Source organism: Sinocyclocheilus anshuiensis, unplaced genomic scaffold (genome assembly GCF_001515605.1).
Source record: "Sinocyclocheilus anshuiensis isolate Anshui unplaced genomic scaffold, SAMN03320099.WGS_v1.1 scaffold188, whole genome shotgun sequence".
In the NCBI taxonomy this organism is placed as follows: Eukaryota; Metazoa; Chordata; class Actinopteri; order Cypriniformes; family Cyprinidae; genus Sinocyclocheilus; species Sinocyclocheilus anshuiensis.
In genome coordinates this window covers 769,022-793,570 of record NW_015555768.1, presented here as the reverse complement: position 1 = coordinate 793,570, position 24,549 = coordinate 769,022, and the positions used below count along the sequence as shown (strand labels likewise).

General features: G+C 35.2%; 2 protein-coding genes across 3 annotated transcripts in view; both read right to left on the bottom strand.

The window, feature by feature from the left end:
* Positions 1–3,044: 3,044 nt before the first annotated feature.
* Positions 3,045–21,471, bottom strand: LOC107674282 (uncharacterized). Its single transcript, XM_016468225.1, has 15 exons — positions 21,420–21,471; positions 17,690–17,811; positions 17,318–17,597; positions 14,720–14,831; positions 13,642–14,153; positions 11,355–11,431; positions 11,208–11,248; positions 9,843–9,899; positions 9,648–9,683; positions 9,378–9,425; positions 8,317–8,499; positions 7,744–8,001; positions 7,461–7,541; positions 5,694–5,915; positions 3,045–3,958 (listed from the first exon to the last, which is right to left on the bottom strand). Exons 2-15 carry the CDS (start codon positions 17,724–17,726, stop codon positions 3,491–3,493), a joined length of 2,412 nt encoding a protein of 803 aa, XP_016323711.1. The 5' UTR covers positions 17,727–17,811; positions 21,420–21,471; the 3' UTR covers positions 3,045–3,490.
* Positions 21,472–23,006: 1,535 nt separating this feature from the next.
* cxxc1a (CXXC finger protein 1a) overlaps positions 23,007–24,549 on the bottom strand; it is an 8,502-nt gene continuing 6,959 nt past the window's right edge. For both annotated transcript variants that reach the window (XM_016468238.1, XM_016468237.1), the window contains 4 exons: positions 23,944–24,040; positions 23,703–23,855; positions 23,356–23,503; positions 23,007–23,240 (listed from right to left, as the gene is read on the bottom strand). In XM_016468238.1, the coding sequence (XP_016323724.1) occupies positions 23,357–23,503; positions 23,703–23,855; positions 23,944–24,040 (397 nt within the window). In that variant the 3' untranslated portion in view covers positions 23,007–23,240; position 23,356. The remainder of the gene's footprint in view (positions 23,241–23,355; positions 23,504–23,702; positions 23,856–23,943; positions 24,041–24,549) is intronic.

The following is a 24,549-nucleotide window of genomic DNA, read 5'->3' as shown; positions in this document are numbered from 1 at the left end:
ATTACTAATTTATTTGATCATTTATTATTTTTTTATATATATATATATATATATATATATATATCTGTAGGAACACTGAATATATACAATTATTATAATTAATAATAAATATAAAGTTAAATATATATATAATAAATTAAGTATTATACTCATATATTATTATAGATCATATGTATACTATATATTATAAATATATAAATAGATAATATATTGTAAATTCTATATAATAAATTAAGTATAATATATACGTTTTACTCACACACACACACACACATATATATATATATATAATCTCTCTCTCTCTATATATATATAGTCAATGTTCCTACTGAAAGACATGTAAAAAAAAAAAAAAAAAAAACACAATAAAACTAAATTGTTATGCATCAGCTGTGTTATTAATTCTCTGATTGATGGCTTATTACTGACCCTTCTCTGGCATTTCAAGGGTTAATCCACAGCCATGATCCATAAAGCCTTGTTGGAGATTAAGAATTGGTGGATAAATCAGCTTCCCATTCAATATCTCTGCTTGAGTTTGATTTGTTAATGGTTTCCGTCCTCAACACAGGCCTGAAATCCTGCACAAAAATTCAAAAGCTGTAGCGGTGTCTTAAAGGGCTAGTTCACCTTCAGCTGCTGGTCCCCATTGACTTCCACAGTATGGAGAGGAAAAAAACTGATGGTTCAACTGATGGTGAACTAGCCCTTTAATACAAAATAATAATGCAAAAGAATACGAAAATGTAACAATAAAATGACAAAATGATCAAAAAAGCCTCTTTTGATGTAAAGTTTGTATAGGTTATATATTTTCTATTTTTGACAGCCTCATTCTCTTTTATATATAGGCTGCTTTGTAATTGGCAGATCCATTGAAAGCACACATGCTAAAATAGTGATACAAGGAGGATATGAATATCAGACAGTGACTGAATGCCAAAGCCAGATATCAGACGGAAGGCCACTGGGGTCACTTTCCTCTCACTTCCATATGGAAACAAAGCAGCTCATTCAGGATCGATGCACAACACCATGAATGAGTCTCTCTCTCTCGACTCGCTGCTCAACCCACAGGAACTGACTGCAGGTGTCTCCAAGAGTCACAGCTAATATAGAAATAACATTTTTGTCTTCCATAGTAGAAATCTTTCAAGAAGTCTTTCAAGAGAGCAGTAAAGTGTCGCTTCAAAAAGATCCATTCATAAACATCTGCTGCATCTACATGCACTGCTAAATTAAGAGAATGAGGCCCTCTTGTGGAATACTGTTTAAAATCACAAAGAACGGCGACACTTACATCAGGGCTTTCAACATCCACATATGATGATCCTCTTGCTAGGAAATCTCACAAAATATAAAGCCATCTGTATATTTTCATGCATAAAGTCCCATTTATACTGTGAGACTAAAAACGCAAGCATAATATTATCCATGTATTTTCTGAATAAATAATTGCCTTTTAATTTGCCACCGTACTAAAGCCAAAAATTATTTTTTTGAAATGTTCTGGAAAGTTGACAGCATATGTCGTGTATGTTTGTTAACTGATGGATGCATAAACATTTTTAATTCAATCTAAATGTATTTGTATACCGCTTTTCACAGCAAATGTTGTTCACAACCCCCATTTTTCTTAAATAAATGAAAGTCAAATTTGAATTACAACATTACAAATGTTGTCAACTGAATAATCATAAAATCGGACAGGTCAAATTCAATAAATTTATTGCATGAAATCATATTTCATTAATTGCAAGTTACCACATCAAAAAGTACATGTTGCAAAGTTATTGTTTTTTTCCTACATTTTTCATAGACCAAAAAGTTCGAAAACCCCTGCATTACATCATGGATCAAGAATGATTCTGATTGTCACTTCAGACAGAAAAAAAGAGCAGAATTTTCTCTCTATATAAGAAAAAAAGAAACCTTTATTTTACCCACTCGTCATAAAAATCTTACTTTACAGTGTTTCAAAAACTGAACTCGGTGGTTAAACAGACCAAAAGAGCAAGATTTACAATACAGAGATGCTCTCAGAAACACCTCTAGCTTGCATCCTCTATTTATAAATAATTTCAGACAATTATGTATATTTTACAGCTTATTTTATACAGATCTCCAGGAGTAGAGGTTAAACAAAAATCTGCCTTAAACATATGAATTACAATCACTCAGGAATGAAAAACAATGTTGCACTGAAATAAAAACTAGTCAAATGTTAACTGCATCGATTTATCTCCTAGGAAGAATTCAAATATACCTAAAGGCTGATCAGTGAAATGTCCTCCGGTCGGATGTCTACTGTAGACTGGGAATAATACACACAACAGCAAAAATGCATTGCGGATCGCAGTGCCGTTAGTTGCACTTTATCATACGCAACACAATTAAGTCACATGGAAGCAGGTGTGATTAACAACAGGACAAAAAAAGACCAGAGCACATAAAAACACTCGTAATGAGAATCCTGCAAAAAAGACGTAAAGCACACATAATGAAAGACGGTGTGCTCGCTTTGGGGTAAAAAGTTGCACCTTACAGTGGAAGGCATCAATAAAAAAACAGACGATTTTTAAAGCTTGAATGATTTTGGTTTAAAATTGTGTTCAAACAACTTTAGATTTGAACATACAACCCCAAATTTAGCACGACAAAGGCAGTACAGAATACACTTTTCTACGGAAGCCCGTTTTTGCCACAGAATAAAAAAAAAATAATATGGTAACTGTGATTTTATCTCACAATTCAGACTTTTTTTCTCAGAACTGCGAGATATAAACTCTAATCTAAATTCTGATGTTCATTTTCGCAATTCCAAGCTTACATCTCGTAATTCAGACTTTTTCTCTTGAAATTCTCAGTTTACACCTCGCAATTGTTTGTTTGCTTCCGCCACAAAATAAAAAAAGCGACTTTTCATCTCACAATTCTGATTTTTTTTCCCGCAATTGTGATTGCACAATTTGCACTTTTCCTCTCAGAATTGACTTTATATCTTGAAATTCAGATTTTATATCGCGATTACAAGAAAAAAAAGTCTGAATTTTGAGAATTTTTTTTTTTTTACCTCATGGCGGAAACACGCTTCCATACTTCTCATTGTACTACAATAAACTTGTTGACCAAACGTCTGAATCAATAAGGGCACGTGGGAGGTTTAAGGTTAAAATTGGTCCATAAAATAATGAAGAGGTAGTTTAAGTGAGAACTGAATGTATTTATGTCCTAAACCCAACCAGAAAGCAACGAAAAGAAGGGAATTTGGTAAAACTCAGTGTTTTACGAGTCCTTTTTTGAAGGTTGTGTCACTAACTTCTTTCTAAAAAAAAAAATAAATAAACTAAATAAGAAGCACCATTTTAGATGGCAATTCATCATGAGGTCGGAAACAGCTCTGACTGCACTATAAGCTTAAAAACTGGTGGAAGATTCTCTCGAACTACTAGATGTGTCGAAAACTCACAGTAAATTCTCGCACGGCTGCTCAACCCTCCACAGGCTGTGTGCATTTTGGACACTGTTCCTCGTCCTTGGGAATGAGTAAATCGCACAGAGCCGCTCTCACGCTCATTCTAGGCTCCCACGGTGAGCCCATGTGGAAGTTCTGGTAGCCCTGACACACGCCCAGCCCCTCCAAGTCCAGCAAGAGCGACACCACGTCTTCGACTGACTCGAGGCAGGTGGGGTGGCGTGAGTAGACGGCGTGCATCAGCAGCAGAGGGTGGTTCTGGACACTGACCTGGTAGAAGAAGCCCTTCTCGATCTGGACCACCGTGTCAGCCATGGTGGAGAGTTTGGAGCACTGCAGCAGCTGGAGGAGGGGGCCTTTGGCCATGATGCCCACCCAGTGAGCGGGCAGCACGGTCTGGCCTAGGGAAGTGAACAGCTCCGTCAGGCCTTGGTCTCGGTCGCAGTCGTTCTCTCCTCCCGCCAGACTGAAGATCTGAGTGATCTATGAAAGCAGATGTGACATTTGCATGGTCTGACATGGTTGATAGCTGTGGAAATCTCTGACTGTGCTGAAAGTATTTGAAATCAACAATCATCACATTTTGAAGGTTTCAAAATAGGGGTTAGAGGACATGGCTGTAAAGATTGACGCTTAAACATGTCTGAATTTGTTCAGACATTGTACACAATAATAGAAGTCATCAACCAAGTGGTATCTAGAAACAAAATAAGAACTAACTTCACTGTTTTAGCCATTTTGACTTTTAATGAATTGATGTTATGGTGATTTTTAGTGTATATATGTTACCCTGGACCACAAAACCAGTCATAAGGGTCAATTTTTTCGAAATTGATATTTATACATCATCTGAAAGCTGAATAAATAAGCTTTTTATTGATGTATGGTTTATTAGGACAGGACAATATTTGGCCGAGATACAACTATTTGAAAATCTGAAATCTGAGTGTGAAAAAAAATCTAAATATTGAGAAAATCACCTTTAAAGTTGTCCAAATCAAGTTCTTAGTAATGCATATTACTAATCAAAAATTAAGTTTTAATATATTTACAGTAGGAAATTTACAAAATATCTTCATGGAACATGATCTTTACTTAATATCCTAATGATTTTTGGCATAAAAGAAAAATCAATAATTTTGACCCATACAATGTATTTTTGGCTATTGCTACAAATATCCCCCAGCAACTTTAGACTGGTTTTGTGCTCCAGGGTCACAAATAAGGTCAGTTCTGCTCAAGCTCACAAAAGTATCCTAGAAGAATAACCACAGGTGTAGAAAAATCACTTTAACTATCAACATGATCCATTAACGCGTGTGACAAAAATGCTTAGTCCTTTTAATAAATTGACAAATAATCAATAAAACCTCCTTTTTGTGAAATGGTTTGCTTGAAGGCATGCTTGTGCTAGCTTTCTTTGAAATAAATGTCACTTTAATATTTTGTTATATAATGATGTTCAAGTTTGTCTGAAAATAAAAGGCTGTATATGCAAAGAAAGAAAAAATAAAATAAATTATATAAATTAAATCAAAATATTATATATACATTATACTGTTAAACAACTGGAGTCAGTAAGATTTAAATATATATATATATATTCAATTATATATATATATATATATATATATATAGAAATTAAAGTTATAAAATGTAATTAAAATGAATTCAAATTAAATAAAGGTCTAATAATAATTAATTAATTAATTAAAATTATAGGAATTAAAAAAATTAGTACTTTTTTTCAGCAAGTAGGCATGAAACTGATTAAAACTGACAGTAAAGACTTTTATAATGTTACAAAAGATTTCTATTTCAAATAAATGCTGTTCTTTTGAACTTTCTATTCATCAAAGAATCGTATCATGGTTTCCACACAAATATAAAGCAGCACACCTCTTTTCAGCACTGATAATAAGAAATGTTTCTTGAGCAGCAAATCAGCATATTAGAATGATTCCTGAAGGATCATGTGACACTGAAGACTGGAGAAATGATGCTGAAAATTCAGCTTCGCATCTCATGAATAAATTACATTTCAAAATATATTCAAATAGAAAAGACTTGCTTTAAATTGTAATAACATTTCACAATATTATAGTTTTACTGTATTTTGATCAAATAAATGCAGCCTTGATGAGCAGAAGAGACATCTTTCGAAAACATTCAAACTTTTGAATAGTGCTGTATTGGGTAGCAGTGAAGACAGACTCACCACCGGCGTGGGCTCCTGCTGAGGTTCTGACACGTGCTGTTCTGTGTTCTGAGCTTCTTCTGTGTAATGTGACGGTGGTGATCCCACTCTCACCATCTCAATCTGAAGAAAACCGTTCTGAGGCACATCATCCCCCATCGGCACTGGATTGCTGTTACACAAAGGTACTGATCCAAGCACATAAGGAGCCGCCGGCACGCCTGACATGTTGTAGTATAATCCCTGTGAAACATGCAGACATTCAAACAAACACCAGCGTTCAGTGGCCACCAACACATACCATACATAACTGGACGCTGCAGATTTCCAAAACTCCTGGTGCACTACCAACAATCCTGATGCAAAATTCACCAGTCAGAGATTTTTGCAGGCAACTAAGGTAATGTTTGGTACATAACTAAATAATGTTAATTATTAGATGCTTAATCACTAGAGCATAAATACTTCAAATTTGGGAAGGCAGCATGCACTAACAGTCTCCCAATACTTGTAATGAGAAGCACTGATCAATAAAAGAAAAGCTTTAATGGTAACACTTTACAATAAGGCTTCATTTGTTAACATTAGTTAACTACATTAATTAACATGATCTTACAATGAAATACTCGTAAAGCAGTTATTAATTTCAGTTCATATTAATTGCAAAATTGACTAATACATTATTAAAATCCAATGTTTTTTTTTCTGTAAATATTAAGGAATGGACCTGAGCTAACATGAACTAACAATGAACAACTGTACTTTTATTAATAAACATAAACAAAGATTAATAAATACTGTAATACTGTTAATATTAGTTAATGTATTCATTAACATTAACTAATGAACCATAAGTATTACTGTTTTAACGGCTCCCTGCTGTTCTTCGTCAAAATAAAATTTTGATGGTTTAATGTTTGAAATTATATATATTAACACAACCATTAATAGTAGTACTGTAATTTTATAGCTGTAATGTAAAAAATACAGTGGGTACGGAAAGTATTCAGACCCCCTTAAATTTTTCACTCTTTGTTATATTGCAGCCATTTGCTAAAATCATTTAAGTTCATTTTTTTTCCTCATTAATGTACACACAGCACCCCATATTGACAGAAAAACACAGAATTGTTGACATTTTTGCAGATTTATTAAAAAAGAAAAACTGAAATATCACATGGTCCTAAGTATTCAGACCCTTTGCTGTGACACTCATATATATTTTAGCAAATGGCTGCAATATAACAAAGAGTGAAAAATTTAAGGGGGTCTGAATACTTCCCGTACCCACTGTATATATATATTATACTTTTCTTAAATGCTTGTTTTTGTTTACAGTGAAATATTATAATAGTAATATTTCTTATTTGGTTTTATTTAGTAATGTTTAATAATAATAATAACAATTTTGGCCAAACTGTGCAGTCCTACAAACAAGCACAGCAAACCTGGATTTTTAAATTTTTTATTTTTTTTTTAATCACAACTGAAATTTTTAATTAGAAATATCACAACCATTTCTTTCCCCAAATAGTGCAGTCCTAATACTTTGAATGCAATGTATGACCCTTTGGATAAAAAGCATCTGCCAAATGCATAAAATGTAAATATAAGTACTCATTGTACCTTCTTTTAAAAAAAATGTCTTTAAATAAAAGAGTTACAATTGATCTCAGAGCTAATTTGTTTATTTCAAGGCTTAGAACTCTTTATTTCATATTTTTTAATGCCTATGAATTAGGAAACTAATTTCAGAACCAAGGCTGGAAACGCTGTAGAAAGTCTTACCTGAGCACTGAGTCCAGACGTGTTTGAGCTCATCTCATTAGACACCATCGCTGACCTCTCACTGCCCAAAATATCAGGATCCTATAAAAATAGTAAACAAAGATAATATAACATTAAATACAATCATGAAAATATTTAATAACCTAATTATATGATATTTCTGAATTGAATTCTGAATTGACTGAAATGTCTTGGCGTGAAAGCAGCATAAAACTACACAGTGTTTTAGTGACTGGTTGTGAAACATTGAAATCTTTGATTGCAACATTTAGAAATCAGAAACCTCCTCTGTGTTGGACGGTCCGTCATCCTCAATCAAGGCCTCAACGAACATGTCTTCCTCATCTTCCTTAAAACTGTAATTCCATTTCCTCCTTCCTCCTTTCCCGCCATTCATCTTATAATGCCTCAAGTCTTCTTTGTCATCATCATCATCATCATCAGAAACTTCCTCATCATCCTCCCAGGGGTTGCTTCTGAATTTCCGTTTTCTCGGCGGTCTCCCGCGCCTCTTGAGCTTGGGCTTCACATTTCTCCTTCTCTGTGGAAGATATATGATATATATATATATATGATATATAACACTTTATTGTCAGACGAGTCTGAAATTTTTCTTGCATGACAGGGGCGTGGCAGAGTCTTAACTTTGATAAAGAATATCTCTTTGGTTTTGAGACTTTAGTCTTTGCAACTTCAGGGATCTTATCTATTCACAATCAGCTTGTAACACTCCAAAGAGAAAGGAAAACTTGAAATCGCATATGACCCCTTTAAACATTACATTATTTGGCATGTGGTCAGGTGGTAACCTTACTCTTGAGTGATGCCATTAGATGCTAATCAGATAAATACGTACATATGCTCTTTGACCATGAAGCCTTGACTGAAACTTGCACTGACGTAAGCGGCATTTCTGCTTTTTCTTGTTGCTGCCACCAAACTTGGGCTTGTCCATGCAGAAGTCGCATTTGCCACAGTCGTCTTCACGAAGACACGCAACACACTGCCGGCACATCCTGCGATTGCGTTTCTTCACAATCTGAAATCAAGAGTAGACAGAGAAATTGTGCTCTTCCGTTAATAAAGGCCAGATTTTTTGACATGTAATAAAAACATAACTAAAGTGGTTTTATGAGCTCAGCAATAACCAGGAAAAGAATATTCCATGTCCAATTCGTAATATGTTCAAAACATGTAAAGCCTGACATATGAAATAGTTTGACAATGAAATGAAACAGTTTACTGACACTTTATAGACAAAATTTTGACAGTCTGCATATGTATTTTTGTTGATTACCATTGATTGATTGGCCAAACAGTAAGATGAAATTATGCTTGGAATGTAAATATAACAGTACAGCAGACTACTTACAGAAAATGCATACAAATATTAGCTGTTGCTCTATATCTCCCAATAATATGTCATGGTAAGATGCCTTTTTGCCCAAAGCTCTGTAGTTTTTATTGTGGAAAGCAAAACATATAATGCAATGATGAACAAATAAACATTCCTCAAAATCCTTATGTGTAATATTTGATACTCACAATTTAACATCTAAAAAATTATGCATGTACCCAAGTTGCGTCAGTCCAGTAAGTGTTCATCTTGAAATATTACTAACAATCTGAAGTTATTCTTACATCTAGTTTATAAAAATCTGTGAAGAACACATGAAGGTGGATCATGTCTATCAATCAGGGGTCAGAAGGCACGTAGAAGATTGTCTACAACAGGTTTTCCAGCAATGTTTTGATCATGGTGATAATTTAGAGGTATCAAATATGATGCAGAAGGCTTTATAGGGTTGAAAACATCCCATGCCACAATCGTTAGCAGATTCAAAAAAATACAAAAATAAAAAACACCAAAAAAGATTAATGTCTGCTGGGTTGAGAATGTGCTGCTGAATCACTCACCCAGTCATCATCATCATCATCATCATCATCACCATCAGGGACAAAATCCTAAATAACACACACAATAAAAACCTGGATGAGTATTTTAAGCATAGTACTTTTCCCGAATATATTGCGATTTCTGCACTAGAAGCAGCACATAATGAATCAGCCAGACTCATGAATGAGTAACCATACACTGAACCCATTTACATTGTAAAGGCTTGAAGTATGCAATATATGTAAAAAAAAAAAAAAAAAGATTTAGCTCCATAAAGCATGTACACTCACCATTTTTACAATTTTCTTGTATTTGGGATTTTGTTTCTGCAGGAGACAGAGTGACATTATGTTTAGGTGTGAAGTAGTTCAGCTATATGAATTTTTTGATGATCTTTGGCAATGCTTTTGTGTATGCTGCAGTTTCACGTTTCAACCCAAAAATGCAACGAATGTGTCTATATGACGTTATGTGATTATTATTACCAGCATTTGTTTTCTTGGATGTTTTGTTTTCCCAACCTCCCACTGATCCTGCCCCACCTTGAAAATAATAATAAAAAATACAAAAGCATAATAAAAATTAAGCAAAGGAAATATGATAACTAAGGTGTTAAGATTCGACAGAATCGGAAATAAAGGGAAAGTAAGTTACTAGAAAAGAGAATAAAAGAATGCTAGCAGAGAAATCAAGGATAATCTGGACTTTGTTCAGCAACTTATGGAGAACAAACAACAGTTTTGGCTCATATATTGAGAGCAGAAAAAAAAGGGAAATTAGGTTGTGTTAGTTCAGACGTTAAAACGCAAAAGTATCGCCAAAGCCTTATACCTCTCATAGAGCTGACATAAACACAGACGCAGCAACACTGCCTCACTTCCACTTCACAATATCAACAACAACACAGCACAGATGAGGAAGAAAGGCCATGCATGGACTTTCTGGCAAGTACAATTTAATAAAAAAAGCTTTTTTAACCTTCCATGTGCAGTCTTGCATTAAAAAAAACATATACGTATATAGCACTGAGACATGGGAAAAATCATGTCTCAAAATATGACCTGCCTCTAGTTTTGAAAACAATGACATTTCCAATTTGAAATTAATCAGAGATGATTACTAGAATATTACTTTTTTAAAAATGCATTAATTTTATATATTTTTTTATTTATATTTTTTTCTGTTAGCAACTATATTCCTCACTACTCTTCATTCCAGAACACAACTCAATACTTTATACAGAAAATATATAAAAATTATACAAATATCCTAAATGCATAAAATGTTTTATTTTATTAAACTATAAAATATTTAAATATTATTACATAACTTAATATAATATAACTAATAATAATAATATTACTAATATATAATATAAAATATATTAAACTTAAATTAAATATAAACTACAGTAAACTCAAAAACAACTTTTGGATATTTAAAGAAACATTACTACTATGTCCTGGCACTAGGTAGCAAAAAGAAAGAAAAAAAAGCTGCTGCATTGAATACATGTGTGATACAAAAAAAAATTATTTTGTTAACACTGTCATCTGCCAACACAAGGTGTTAGATGTTGTGTTTCTCCAACAGCCGGACCTGAAAATCAGTTTGAAACGGTCCTATATTTTCAATGGATTCATTTATCAAAGTTGAGTGTCAATATATATGATAAATTTTGGACATGACAGAACACATTGTTTTATCTGCCGGTGAGATTCAGAGATGGAAAAACATATTTAAAATAGAAGAAGCAGGACCACAACGTACATAAATAACTTAATCTAATCCAAAACCATTTCTGCCACATAAACGTTTTGTTTTATCCCAGTCTCAAGAATGGTACATACCTTCCTAAACACAATATTTGGAGGAGAGTGCTTCTTGTCTGCTGCAGAAATGAGAAATAAAGAAATTAGACAATACAAATCACACAAATATCATACTTATCCTCTGCTGCTGGCTGAAATGAAGGGTGTAATTACAAATTCACATACATTTAGGCCTACATCTGTAGCACATTATGTCTCCGATCTTCTGAGCAGGAAATTGGCAGCCACAGCTTTCACATTCACTGAAGAAAGACAAACAACTCAGATTTTATGAAGGTAATTTTAAGGACTTTTTAAGACTAAGTAAAAAAAATTTGAAGCATAACTTGAAGGGAGCACAATACGTCAATAAGTTCTCTAAATGTAAATATCTAGGGAGCACAAAATGAGTTGTATTAGCAACACTTCAGAGTTTGAAAAGGCTACTTTAAACATATTCATTACCATACCATTACCAAACACCAGTTAAGTAATCAGATTGCTTTTTTCAAGTAACAAGTAACGCAAGAAAATATCTGAGTTACATTGCTTTCCCATTTATTCACTGAAACCTCTCCTGTCCTGTGTTGAGATAAATTGGTAGTGAGGTGAAGACCAGAGGCACGAGGTTCTTCAGCCTGAGGTTTATTCATTTCACTTCTGGTGTGAAAGGGCTTTTACAGTTGCAAAATATAGAACTTTTGGGGTTTTTGTTATTAAAAATAAATAAGCAAGCCCTGCCCAGGAATGCAAAAGTAACGTAATGCATTATTTTCCATAAAAAGTAACTAAGTAATGCAATTAGTTACTTTTTTTATGGAGTAACGCAATATTGTAATGCATTACTTTTAAAAGTAACTTTCCCCAACACTGTTCATTACTTAATAATTACAAAAACAATTGCTTATTAACCACTAGAATATGGAATTTTTAGTGTACCATCTGATCAAACTGCAAAAAACAAAACAAAAAAACAGATTTTCTTCCTCAGTACTTTTGTCTTGTTTTCCAGTGTAAATGTCTGAAGTTTTCTGTGAAACTGATCAAAATGAAGTGAGTTTGAGATTAAAACAAGAACAAATACCTGCCAATGTGCTCAGAAAAACTCAACTTAATTCAAGGGGAAAGCAAGTTTTGTTAATTTTGTTTCTCAGAAAACAAGAATTAATTTTCTTCATTTTGCATCCCTAGTAAATGTATCTTGATTTAAGGATGTTTAGATATTAATTTTTTGCAATGCATGCTTTGCAGACTTTCTGATTTAATTTGTGGAAGGGCGATTAAAGCGACTTTTTAAAGGGGTCCTATTATGCTTTTACACTTTTTGAATTTTAGCCAGTGATATTGTGTATTGGGCATAAAAAAAGATCTACAAAGTTACACATCTCAAAGTCCACTCCAAAGGGAGATATTTTGTTTTTAAAAAATCCCTTTTCAAGAACTACAACGACTACAGCGTTTGTTTTCCGGGTTTTGTGATGTCACAAAGCGGCCCATTAGAATATCATTAAAATAATTCCCGCCTACGGGAACAAGACGACGACGACGAAGAAGTGCTGCTGTAGCGTCAAGTTTTCGCAAGTTATTACACATGCACCTGAATAATTATGTATGTAAATATGTATCATGTTACAATTATGAAAACGTTTTTATAAATTGCTGACAGTACAATACTGGACAATGACGTAATCTGCAGAATTTACACTTCAATAATGAGACTATGGTAATAATAAATTCAACCATATAACAGTTTCACTGCAATTCATGTTAGAATGTTAGAATTAAAAAACAATAAACATAATACATATTACCATTGCACTTATCTGTACATAGTACATGCAGTTATTTTTTAGCGGTAGTTGACATCCTATCTAAAACGTGATTTAGCCACAAAAAAAAAACAATAATGTTACCACTCTAATATGTCTAGCAATATCCATGCGTGCAAAGGTTCTGCGCGATCCTCAATATTCTCTGGGTCTGAATCCGGCTCAAATTGATATGGCAATATTGACGCCATCCTTAACTATACCGGAGCAGACGGAACTTGCTGCTTTTTTTGGCAGGGGGCGGGGCAGTACTGAAACACCGTCTAAGCTGTTCGCCAATCACAACGCACTGGGACAGCTAACCAATCACAACACATTTCGTTTTTCGGAAGGCGGGCCTTTATCAAAGGGGAACTAATCGAGCCGTTTGTGCCAGCCTGGGGAGAAAGGTATTGTAATAATGTAAATTATGTGAAAAATAATGCATTTTTCGAACCACCAATCATGAGAGCATGTTCTAGTACACCCCCAAAACAAAATCAAGACTTTGTAAAAGAGCATAATAGGACCCCTTTAAGACCTGCAGAAACCCTGAACTGGATGCAATGTTAAAACATTTGTGAACGTCCTAGTTAAAAGTAGAGCATACAAAATAGACTTCTAGGTGGTATCTAGGTGGTATGAAATTAGTCAGATTTGTTCACCTGAGCAGAGAAAGACTTTCCTTTAGGGTCACTGTTCCATTAAGTGTAGTCTCCGGAAAATTTGGTGAATTTACAATCTGATCTGAGAACGTATCCTGCGTTTTTGTAGGGCTAATGGGCTCCAGAGAAGGACAAAGCCAGAGTCGAAGGGGCGGTTCAGTGCCATCTTTCCCAGGTTCAGTAGAGGAAACAATCTGTTGGGAAACATTACCCACTTTTACAGCTGGAGAGTGAACGAAATTCCGTGTCACCAATGTGTCGATACTGAGCGGCGAGACCCTTGTGAGGCGCGGAGGGCTGTGAAATTCGGCGTTGGGGGTCTTGGAGAGGCTGCTGCCCCCTGCAGGTGAGACGGGCATGAGTCGGGGTCTTTGAGATGTTGCTGTCGAGTTGTGAATGATGCTCTGGGGTTTTCTGGGTAAAACCTCAGGCGTGCGGGGTGGATCTGGGACAGGAATGGCAGTTCCTGATGTGGGACTTGAACGCGTTCTTTCCGGTAGAGAACGAACAGTCTACATATGCCAAACAACCACATAGAAAAGAAGAAAGTGTTTCAAAAATATTGTAATAATATCATATATGATTAAATTAAAAGATTGAAGAAGATAAAATTAATTTACTCCTAAAATTCTGGAAATTTTATTCCTGGTTATTTAGAAAAGTAGCAATCTTAGCAAGCACAACTAATTAAAGCGTTTAAACAAAAAATGTTGATTTTATATAATAAAATTCACAAAAACATCCTATAAATATACAAACATATTAAAAATACATTAAAAGTAATAACTGAGATTTAATAACAACTCAGCAGCAAATCAGCAAATCAAAGCATATTAGAATGAATTCTGAAGGATCAAGACTGGAGTAATGATGCTAAAAATTCAGCTTTGCATCACAGGAAATAATTACATTTTAAATTATATTGCAACAGAAACAAGTTATTTTAAACTGAAATAATATTTCACAATATTACTGTTTTTACTGTATTTTTGATCAAATAAATGCATCCAAAGTGCATACAAATTATTCACTCTACAGTGCAAATAAACTCTAAATTAAGACAGATTGCTACACAAACCTTAGTTTTAGGGAGATCTGCATGCAATCCTTTCTTGAAATCTAAACGAGTAAGTCCATGTCTAACATTTCTGGCAATCGGAGGCCGACCTCTGCGTCGCTTTACTTTTGGACTGTGAGAATATGAAAAGTACGCAAGTCAGTTTATCAACTGAACATGATCAACAGGTGTGATATAATTATCAAATGTGATTTATTTTCAAATGGATTTAAATATATATTTTTGTAAAAAGGGTCCAAAAGTGTGAGACCACTAGTGAAAATGCTTATATTTAGCATTTTTTAATGTAATAAAACATTTAATTGCAAATATTCAGCACAACAGTTTGAGTGAAAAGTCAACTAAAAAATGTAAATACAAAGTTCTGTCATGAAACTCTAGATGGCGCAGGCCGATAGGTTCTAACTCAATCTGACATAATGACATCACTATTCACGTGACGTAGCTGATTGGTTCTTTTTGTGCAAGCAGCCAATGAGCTTGCTGCTCAAACATTCAAATACTCTGCTAGTGCTCACTGTAGCAGTGGCAGCATGCTTCAGAAACCCTTCACCTTCCCCAGCTCCACCTGTATAGATCTGATACGGGGTGCTTTATGTATGTTTTATATGGGGTCGTCTCATATATGTTATATGTGCAGCAGCAATATTTCTTACATGCTCACAGCAGCATGTCATGGATGTACTGGCAGGAGCAAGTCTCGGTACTTTCTCTGCAACAGCAGCAGCAGCAGTGTAGCAGATCTATTCCGCCAAGACCAAACAGGTTGACACTACCATGTATATTATCATGCTAAACTCTCCCGAGAGTTGTCACGGCAGAAATGCATTTCTGAATCTCTTCATATTTGGACTGTCTTCTTTTTGGATTAACGAAAGCAGTGCTGAAGATGACATGAACAAAACTTCATAATCATATTCTACAGCACGATTTGAGGAGCTTCAAATGGAAGCAAGCAAATCTTACCTGTACAAATCTTTACAAAAGAAAATTTTATAATTATTATTTATATATTTAATCATTTAAATATGTTTTAAATATTATATTTTACTAAATAATGCATTTTATTTTTAACTTATAAATAATAAACATGAAATCAACAATATTTTATTTGCCACATCATATTTGATGCTAAATTTAATGTCTAAACTCTCACTATGTTTAGGGCTGGGTGATAAAATAACGATAATTATCACAATATATTTTCCCTCGATAGAATGATAACACATGCTCAATATAATGTTCTGATCGCCCCCAGGTGGCTGGACCCAGTATATGTCATAAACCCCACCCTCTCCATGTAATCGAATGGGACTTCAGACCAACTAAATAATCAAATTACACTTCAAATAATTTTTTCCAATGATGGTTTCCGTCATTTTAGGTAGTTCTTATCACACTGATGTATATTCAAGTGTTCGTTTTTCTAATAAGTTTGCTTTTAGTTAGTTATTTGATGCTATAAAAATGGGGTGTGGTGTCATGATTGTGAGCTTGCGATTGGGTCGGCAGGAGTTTGGCCGAGACTTTGATACCGTGGCTCCACCTCACGATCAATACAGCGCAGACTCTGGCTCCAAATGACATAATTTTCGCAAGATGACAGCGGCCATACTGAGATGTTTTGGCTTCACGTTTCTATAGTGAAAGGAAGTGGAGACGCATCGTCCATCTTTTTTTTTTACAGTCTATGGTCTCAATAAGTGGCAGCGTTGCTCAAAACCATAGGTTATGTAAGTGTGTGGGGGGGGGGGGTCTATAGCATTTTTTTTTATTTATACTAAATGTATTTAGGCTACTGTTTTTCATACAAATATCATAAAAACCATATACGCAGTTACATTTTACCATGGTAATGAGGTGCTATGTGTGTTTTTACCTTTGTTTATCATGATCTAATTGTATGATACTGTAGAGGACCAATGGTTAATTTTGATAAAAGTAGAGCCCTAACTTTGCATTTTTTAATGCAAAAATGTTGATAAAAGTAGAGCCCTAACGTAGCCCATTTTTACTATATTTTACCTAAATTTTACCGTATAGGTTGTTACAATTTTTACAGATGTTACTGTTTTTGTTAATGAACACAAATTTACATCTGCTTCGTGTCATCGAAGTCAGGGGACATAAACCTGTTTCGTGATTTGAAACAATATCACCCGCTAGAACATGCAGAAACCAAGAAATTTATTTCTCAATTAAGATATTTTGTTAATGAAAACTGACTTACTGATTTACTTACTCATGCATGTATCGATGTAGAAAATAAATATTATTATAAATGTTTTGAATGTTGTACCTCATATTTGTGAAATGTTCACCTATTTGAAAAGTGTTTGTCATGTTCTGACAAAAAAAAAAGTCATTTAAAACCACAATTAAATCAGGTCTGGTTTCTACACCTTTCACTCAGGAGAAGAAATCTGCCTTTAAACTTGAAAATAAATAATTTAACATGTATCATGATAATTATTGATATCAACTGATATGAAAAATGTTGTACTGTGACATATTGTGACATGATATATTGTTGCACCTCTAACACAAACTATAAAACATCACACTAAATGTAAACAAAAATGAGGTATAAGCACATACACGTCATCATTGGTCTTCATAATGATCCGTTCACTGCTCTTGACACCCTCACCACCATCATCTTCATCCCCCTCCATTGGCTTCAGCCAATCAGGTGGCGATTCGGGCGTCACCTTTCCAGGCATGTTGTTCCCCACTGCATTATCCACATCGTCAGTAACGTCGTCTGCTTCAATCGGCACAGTCTCTTCTGGTTTCGTCATCTCCGGTTCAGCTGAGGCCCTGTTCAACTCATCCGTCATATCTGATCCCGTTCTCTGGCCTTGAGGCCTCTGTATTACTAGTAGATTTGCGAGACCAATGGTTTTAAGCCATGCAAGGAAGAGTTCGGATGTTGAACCGCCAGCTCACATTTTTAAATAGGAAAAATACCTTTGTAGTCCATAGAAATTGGAAGTATAAATTTCATCTCAAAAAGTTATGAAGAGCTTGGGTTGCATGAAATGTCAAAAATCCAATGTTTCATCCATGACTTTACTGGTTATGAATCATACCTGTAAAGAAAAAGCAGATGTGAAGAACAAAAATGCATTTCTATAGACATACTTTGTATTGAGATGCATTCCAAACCAATCACACACACACACAGCTTAACATTGTCACTGATGATTTAAGAAACTGCCAAAGAGAAATATGATTTTTTTACGTAATTGTATCACGATCTGCATACCAATAAAACATTTAAGCAACAGTTTCTAAGAAAGTCTTTCCCAATGCAACGTAACCGATGTAAATAAAACCCTTCTATTAAATTAGGCCACTGCAAAGATAGCAGAAACACGATAGACTAGCGTGAAGGAGAATATTTATAGAACGGGGCTGAAACGAGCAGTTGCCATGGTGACAGAATTGCAGCGAGTCCAGCAGCGACGGCAGGGAAGTCGATACAAATGGGCTGAGAACATTCGACATCTGCAATGCAGCGCAATTACTATGGCAAAGAAATGCGATACAGTGCAGCAAGCAGCCAGCGTTTGTTAAAGTTTGTTTAATGGAAAATACTTAATTTCCCGAAACCCTAATTATAAAACCAACCAGACCAACTGTTTAAAGGGGTCATATATGATGCGATTTCAAGTTTTCCTTTCTCTTTGGAGTGTTACAAGCTGTTCGTGAATAAATAAGATCCCTAAAGTTGCAAAGACTAAAGTCTCAAACCCAAAGAGATATTCTTTATAAAAGAAACTACTTTGTTTGGCCTTCCAAAAGAGGACACAACTAGAAATCAGTGGTTAAGTTGTATCTACAACACTGTTCCAGAACAGTTCAAACCAAATATTCAGATGTGTGCAACGCATTTTACGGAGGACGAGGACTGTTTCCTGGGAGAGTAGCCTACATTGCCAGTGTTCCGGTGAATTCAGTTCCCCTGTTTCCCCTTCGGCGAGCATGCTGACCCTATACAGTCTATGATGTTGACAAATAATGCTGACTCACAGCCTGTAAGTACATTTTCATATTTAAAGAATTTGCCACTGATGATTCAAACGCGAGTTTTGAGCAGTGTAGAGTGGCGCTTGTTGTTTGTCATTTCTCCGATCACAAATGCAGACATGGTTTTATGTTTACGCGGCGCGATGCAATGCAACGCGTAAAAATACATTTCATTATAATGGGTTTTATTGGTTTTGTCTCATCGCACCAGGACACGGCATCACAGTATGGTAAGGGGCGTAACATTTCCATCACACGCTTGAGGTATTTGGCCAATCACAACGCACTGGATAGCTGGCCAATCACAGCACACCTCGCTTTTCAGAATGATGAGCTTTGTAAAAGTCGACGCGTTTCAGAAAGGCGGGGCATAGAGGAGAAACAATAATGTACAGTATGTGGAAAAAAATTTGTTTTTTGAACCTCAAACCACATAAACACATTTCATTATACCGAATACACCAAATAATGTTCTTTTTTAGCAACGTCATATGACCCCTTTAATACAACTGCTGTTTAAGAAAACTACTGAAAGGCTGACCAAGGTAATAAGCACTTTCACAATTATAAGAACAATACAAACCTGACAAAATAGATGTAATCAACATGTCAGTATGAATCTAATCTCGCTGTGGGTTTTAGTTTAAATCTGGGTCACAGGGTGATTGGTTTAGTTAATAATACGGATTAAGTAAGACGATTTCTTGATAAGTCAGTAAGTAACTCACCGAATTGATTCAGTGACATTAAAATCTCAAATGCTGAACTAGCAATTTGAACTAGTGAGCTCTCATATAGCCAAAAAAGTAACAAATACAGCAGCTCATTATCAACACAACTTTATCTTTTCTAGTAACTACTACTACGAAAATGTACCAAAACTAATTTTTAGTCAAGTTTTAGTCGAAAAGTTCCTCATCTTTATACGTACGATAACTTTCTAAAACTGTGGAACAAATAAAAAATAAATTTTTTAAGTTTCAATATGTTTCATCATCAGTAATTATTAGGGATGCACGATATATCGGCCACCATATCGGTATTGTTTGCATTATTTATGCATTATTTTATTTATTTGTAAGACTTTTTTATGACTAAATTTGGTAATGGGAGAGTAAAATTATTTTTAAAATGTACACCGTTCAAACTAGGCTGCTTATGTTGAAGTGTTTGGGATGTGGCTTTTAATGATGAGACCTTTTTTGTAATCAGGCTCTCAAAAAGTATATAAAAATTTGGATATAGATTTATCGGCCAACATATCGGTTATCGGCTTTCAAAAATAAAGAATTATCGGTTATCGGTATGGCCAAAATTTTCATATCGGTGCATCCCTAGTAATTATCAAACTCCATTCAATGTAGTCACAAAATGCAATATTTGTAATGAGATGTTAATGTCTGCAAACACTTGCAAACAGCACATTTCTCTATAGACATTGTTGCGAAATATAGTTTGACTTAGCTGCTATAAAAATACAGAACTGTGTACCCGAATAAATCACAATGAACTGAAAAGCAAATTCATTTAGTTATTAATCGGTCTATAAAATTGTCTCAAGAGAACATGCTTAAAAACAAAAATGTTAAAAGGAATTATAAAAACAAAAATACTTTAAACAACATTAACTGTTTTCCTTTTGATGTGACGCAACAGAAAGAAAAACGTTTGTTTGCATTTTGATTACATGACCATCAGATCAGTGATTATGATCATTAAGGTTGGGATTGTTGTGTTGTTGCTCTGGCAGTGTTTATGAAATAGTTCTTCATGGTCAATTTTTAAAATACGCATTTTAGTATGTCCCAAGAAGTGAACATATTCTGCACTGTGCATTATACTTATTTAGATGCCTTGTGGAATATGCTAAAATTTGACAATGCTGTAATATTATTATTATATAATGTTAGTAATACAATTTGATTGACATCGGTGAAGCTTTTATTGATGTTATATTTTTTTTAATTACGTGGCACTAATAGAAATTGATTTGTTTGTTCTCGTGGTCATTATTAGTACCGATAGATCGCGCAAAAAGCGCGTAAACAATTCGCTGAAACGGAATTAAATAGCGCGGTGCAACTTTTCAGCGCAAATTAACTTAACTAACTTAAAACTAAAGTTATAGTTTGTGCAATTTCCTATCATTCCTACCTCTAAAAATGACCTGCGAGCAAAATAAACAGATCGTAATAAATCGACACGAGTTTCGCCAGCCTCCATTACAGATCGCTGGAGTGAGGAGTGCTGTCCCGTCGCGCGATCAAAAACACGTCCGATTTAACGACATTACTATCAAACATCACGCGTTTTGTACGCGCATTTCATTGACAACGTCCCTTATTAATTGTGGCAGATTTTAAAGACACAATAAGTTTATTTTGCACGACTCTACAACGTCCATTTCGCTGTGCTGAATGAGCTCAAGCAGCCCCCCCTTCACTGTTGACCCTCCCCTTGGCTTCCACGCTCCCCATTGCTTTCAGCGATGCAGCCTCGCAAACGACTTTCCGAACGCTTTCTCCTGCACGGAACCACGCCGATCTTTCCACTCTTTTACTACAGCGATATATCGAAGTTCTAACGTTGTGTGCGTTTTATAAGAACGCGTTTTTGCCGTTGCACGAAAACAGCGCATCGAAGACTTGCAGCATTTTGACATTCTTACCTCGTCGCGTCTCGCGCAGTCGATCGGCTCGTTCATCTGCCGAGGCGCTCCGTCTCCGATCAGCGATACTTTCGGCGAACTACTGCGCATGTGCTGACTCAAGCATCGTAGGAAGTCGATCCTGACTGAGGTGTCGAATAATTACATTTAGCGGTAGATCAGTCGGTCGGTCAGAGTTCAGAGTCCTTGCAATAATACTCGCATTTAGTGTAAAACAATAATAAAGCTAGATTATCAGTAACTGTAGTTATTCGGAGTTTGTCTGTTGGTCTTTGTGATAAGCGTGTACGACCCTGTTGAAAAAAACAGCATATGCTGGTTAGGTATGTTTCGCTGGGATGCTGGTCCTTTTCTGGTTTATGCTGGTCCTTTTGCTGGTTTATTCTGGTCCTTTTGCTGGTTTATGCTGGTCCTTTTGCTGGTTTATGCTGGTCCTTTTGCTGGTTTATGCTGGTCCTTTTGCTGGTTTATGCTGGTCCTTTTGCTGGTTTATGCTGGTCCTTTTGCTGGTTTATGCTGGTCCTTTTTCTGGTTTATGCTGGTCCTTTTTCTGGTTTGTGCTGGTCCTTTTTCTGGTTTGTGCTGGTCCTTTTGCTGGTTTGTGCTGGTCCTTTTGCTGGTGTGTGTTGGTCCTTTTGCTGGTTTGTGCTGGTCCTTTGCCAGCACATGACCAGCATAAACCAGCAAAGGACCAGCATAAACCAGCAAAGGACCAGCTAAAACCAGCAAAGGACCAGCTAAAACCAGCAAAGGACCAGCTTAAACCAGCATCCCAGCGTCAAAACATACCTAACCAGCGTATGCTGGTTTTTTCAACGGGAATATAAATAATATCGCCGACTCGCGCATCGCTACAGCAAATTATAACATTATTTTCGACGAGACGCACCATCGTTCTTCAGCCTAGATTAATAACACCAGATTTAAAATTTTGAATACAAAGAAATTTAGAATCTATATCCGAAAGGGACTTTATTTATCTATTTGAATTACGTTTAACTTCTCAAATTTAAACGCCAAAAATGATCAGGGTCAAATAAATGTCTTTGCCATTATTATAACTGATAATAATTTGGCTGCGATGTAATTTATTATTAAACATTTCGCGGTTCTAGAGAAAGAGGCACTTTAACATTTACTCTCTAATAGTGTTTTTGCGACTTATCTGTTGGTAATCGCCATTCTAATTCTTAATCATTTATGAAATGTGAGATGCATTAAGGTTACCTCAGAATCACGCCATTCCAGTCATAGGTCGTTGATGATGCTGATCAGAGGAAAAAGCATGAAATTTTGACATTTTACATGGAACACAATTAGAATGAACCAGTTTTGAATCAATCATGCAACCCTGTAAGAAGAATAAATGTACCGGTTAAATGTATATGAATCTAAACTTTGGTCAAACTTTTCATTGTAATAAGTCTCAAAAATGTTAAAATAATTTGGCCACATCTGGACTATAGAAAACCCATCAGCCCAAAAAACCCTTCATAATGATACTTTTGTGTAGAGGCACAAGAAATGCAACCTAAAGACAAATAACAAGACATTTCACCAGCAAGAAAAATATTTCAATCTTCCTCCAGTTTATTTTTTTTTATGCACAATACATGGTTATGAAATTCTTTACAAATCAAAAAAATGTAAGCACAACAATTCAATGTTGTCACAGCACCATTCAAAAGAGTAAAGCCAAGGGCTACGTGAATGCAGAAACATGAAGAGTGTTGTACATGAATTACAGTTTCAACAAGCAACTACTATGACACTGACTCTTCACAAACGTGAGGCGACTTCACCAGCAATGGTTCCTTTTCTCTTTAAGATCAAAGACAAAACCTCAGACTGTCAGGAGAGTTGCTTCATGGTTGAACATTATGTGCAAATGGAATGGAGAAAAGATGAAAAGATGATAAAAGGGAATGACAGTAACCTTATCTGTCCTTGTTAGTTCTCAGGTCTGTGGTAACTGGGTCGTGTTGGATTGTCTGGTGCAGCATGAGGGCCATGAGACCTGCACGATTCGTCATGGCTGTTTTTAGATTGCGCTCCTGCTCAAACAATTCATCCAACTTGTACCACTAGGGAAAGAGAAGACATAATGGGAATGATTAAAGAAATGAAAGATTAAATATAAGATTGATGAATAAAAATGCACTCCTGTGGGAAAAGCAAGAACATCTTAATCACTTTGAGTTTACAATTACACAGCTATTTTCTTTGATCCAAATAAATAAATTCTTTCCTTCAAATAAACGATTCTTTTGCAAATGCACTGACCACTCGGACTCGTTCCAGGTCCACTTCAGCCCTGCGGAGCTTCTCCCAGCAGTAGTGTTTGTTACACTTGCGTTTGGACACCCTGCAATATTCTCCGGTGGTTTCAAATACATCACGAACTAATGGACACCCACAGACCTCATCCACAGGGACCTGCATGCATACATGCACAGTTCTGATTAATGTTCTTAATATCTATGCAGATTGGGCGTTTATGTATCAAATGCACGTGGTAAAGTACCTTTGGGTCTCTGGAGTGTTCTGGACAGAGAACCTGCAGTCTCTTACAGTAGGTTTTGCTTTGTGGATTGTAAACATCACAGAAGAGCCGTGTAGCACTATATTTTTCAAGAAGAAAAACAGCCGAAATAATGAGACTTCAAGATTGTGCGCAAATATATTATTTGCTTTTGTCAAAGGCATTAAAGGTGCACTCAGTACTTTTTGCCCGCATTTTACAAAGAAATGAACAGTACTCTTGAAAAAATGCACACTAACATTGCATGATATAGGCATATAATCAATAAATATAAAAAATATATCAAAGATTTATTTTACATGAAGCTTAGCAAATGGCTGCAATATAACAAAGAGTGAAAAATTTAAGGGGGTCTGAATACTTTCCGTACCCACTGTATATGCGTGTGTGTATGTGTGTACACGAACATTTATAATTTTATAAAATACTTTTATTTAAAATAAATGCTGTTCTTTTTAACTTTCTATTAATCAAAGAATTCTGAAAAAGATGTATCATGGTTTTCACAAAACTATTAAGCAGCACAACTGATTTCAACATTGATAATAATAAGAAATGTTTCTTGAGCACCAAATCAGCATATAAAAC

Coding starts and splice junctions, on each gene's coding strand:
- LOC107674282 (XM_016468225.1), bottom strand. CDS start 17,726: ATGAAATTTATACTTCCAATTTCTATGGACTACAAAG. Junction 11,432..13,641: donor GAAAGTCTTTCTCTGCTCAG/GTGAACAAATCT, acceptor GTCTTTCTTCAG/TGAATGTGAAAGCTGTGGCT. Junction 3,959..5,693: donor AGCAGGAGCCCACGCCGGTG/GTGAGTCTGTCT, acceptor CTGCTTTCATAG/ATCACTCAGATCTTCAGTCT.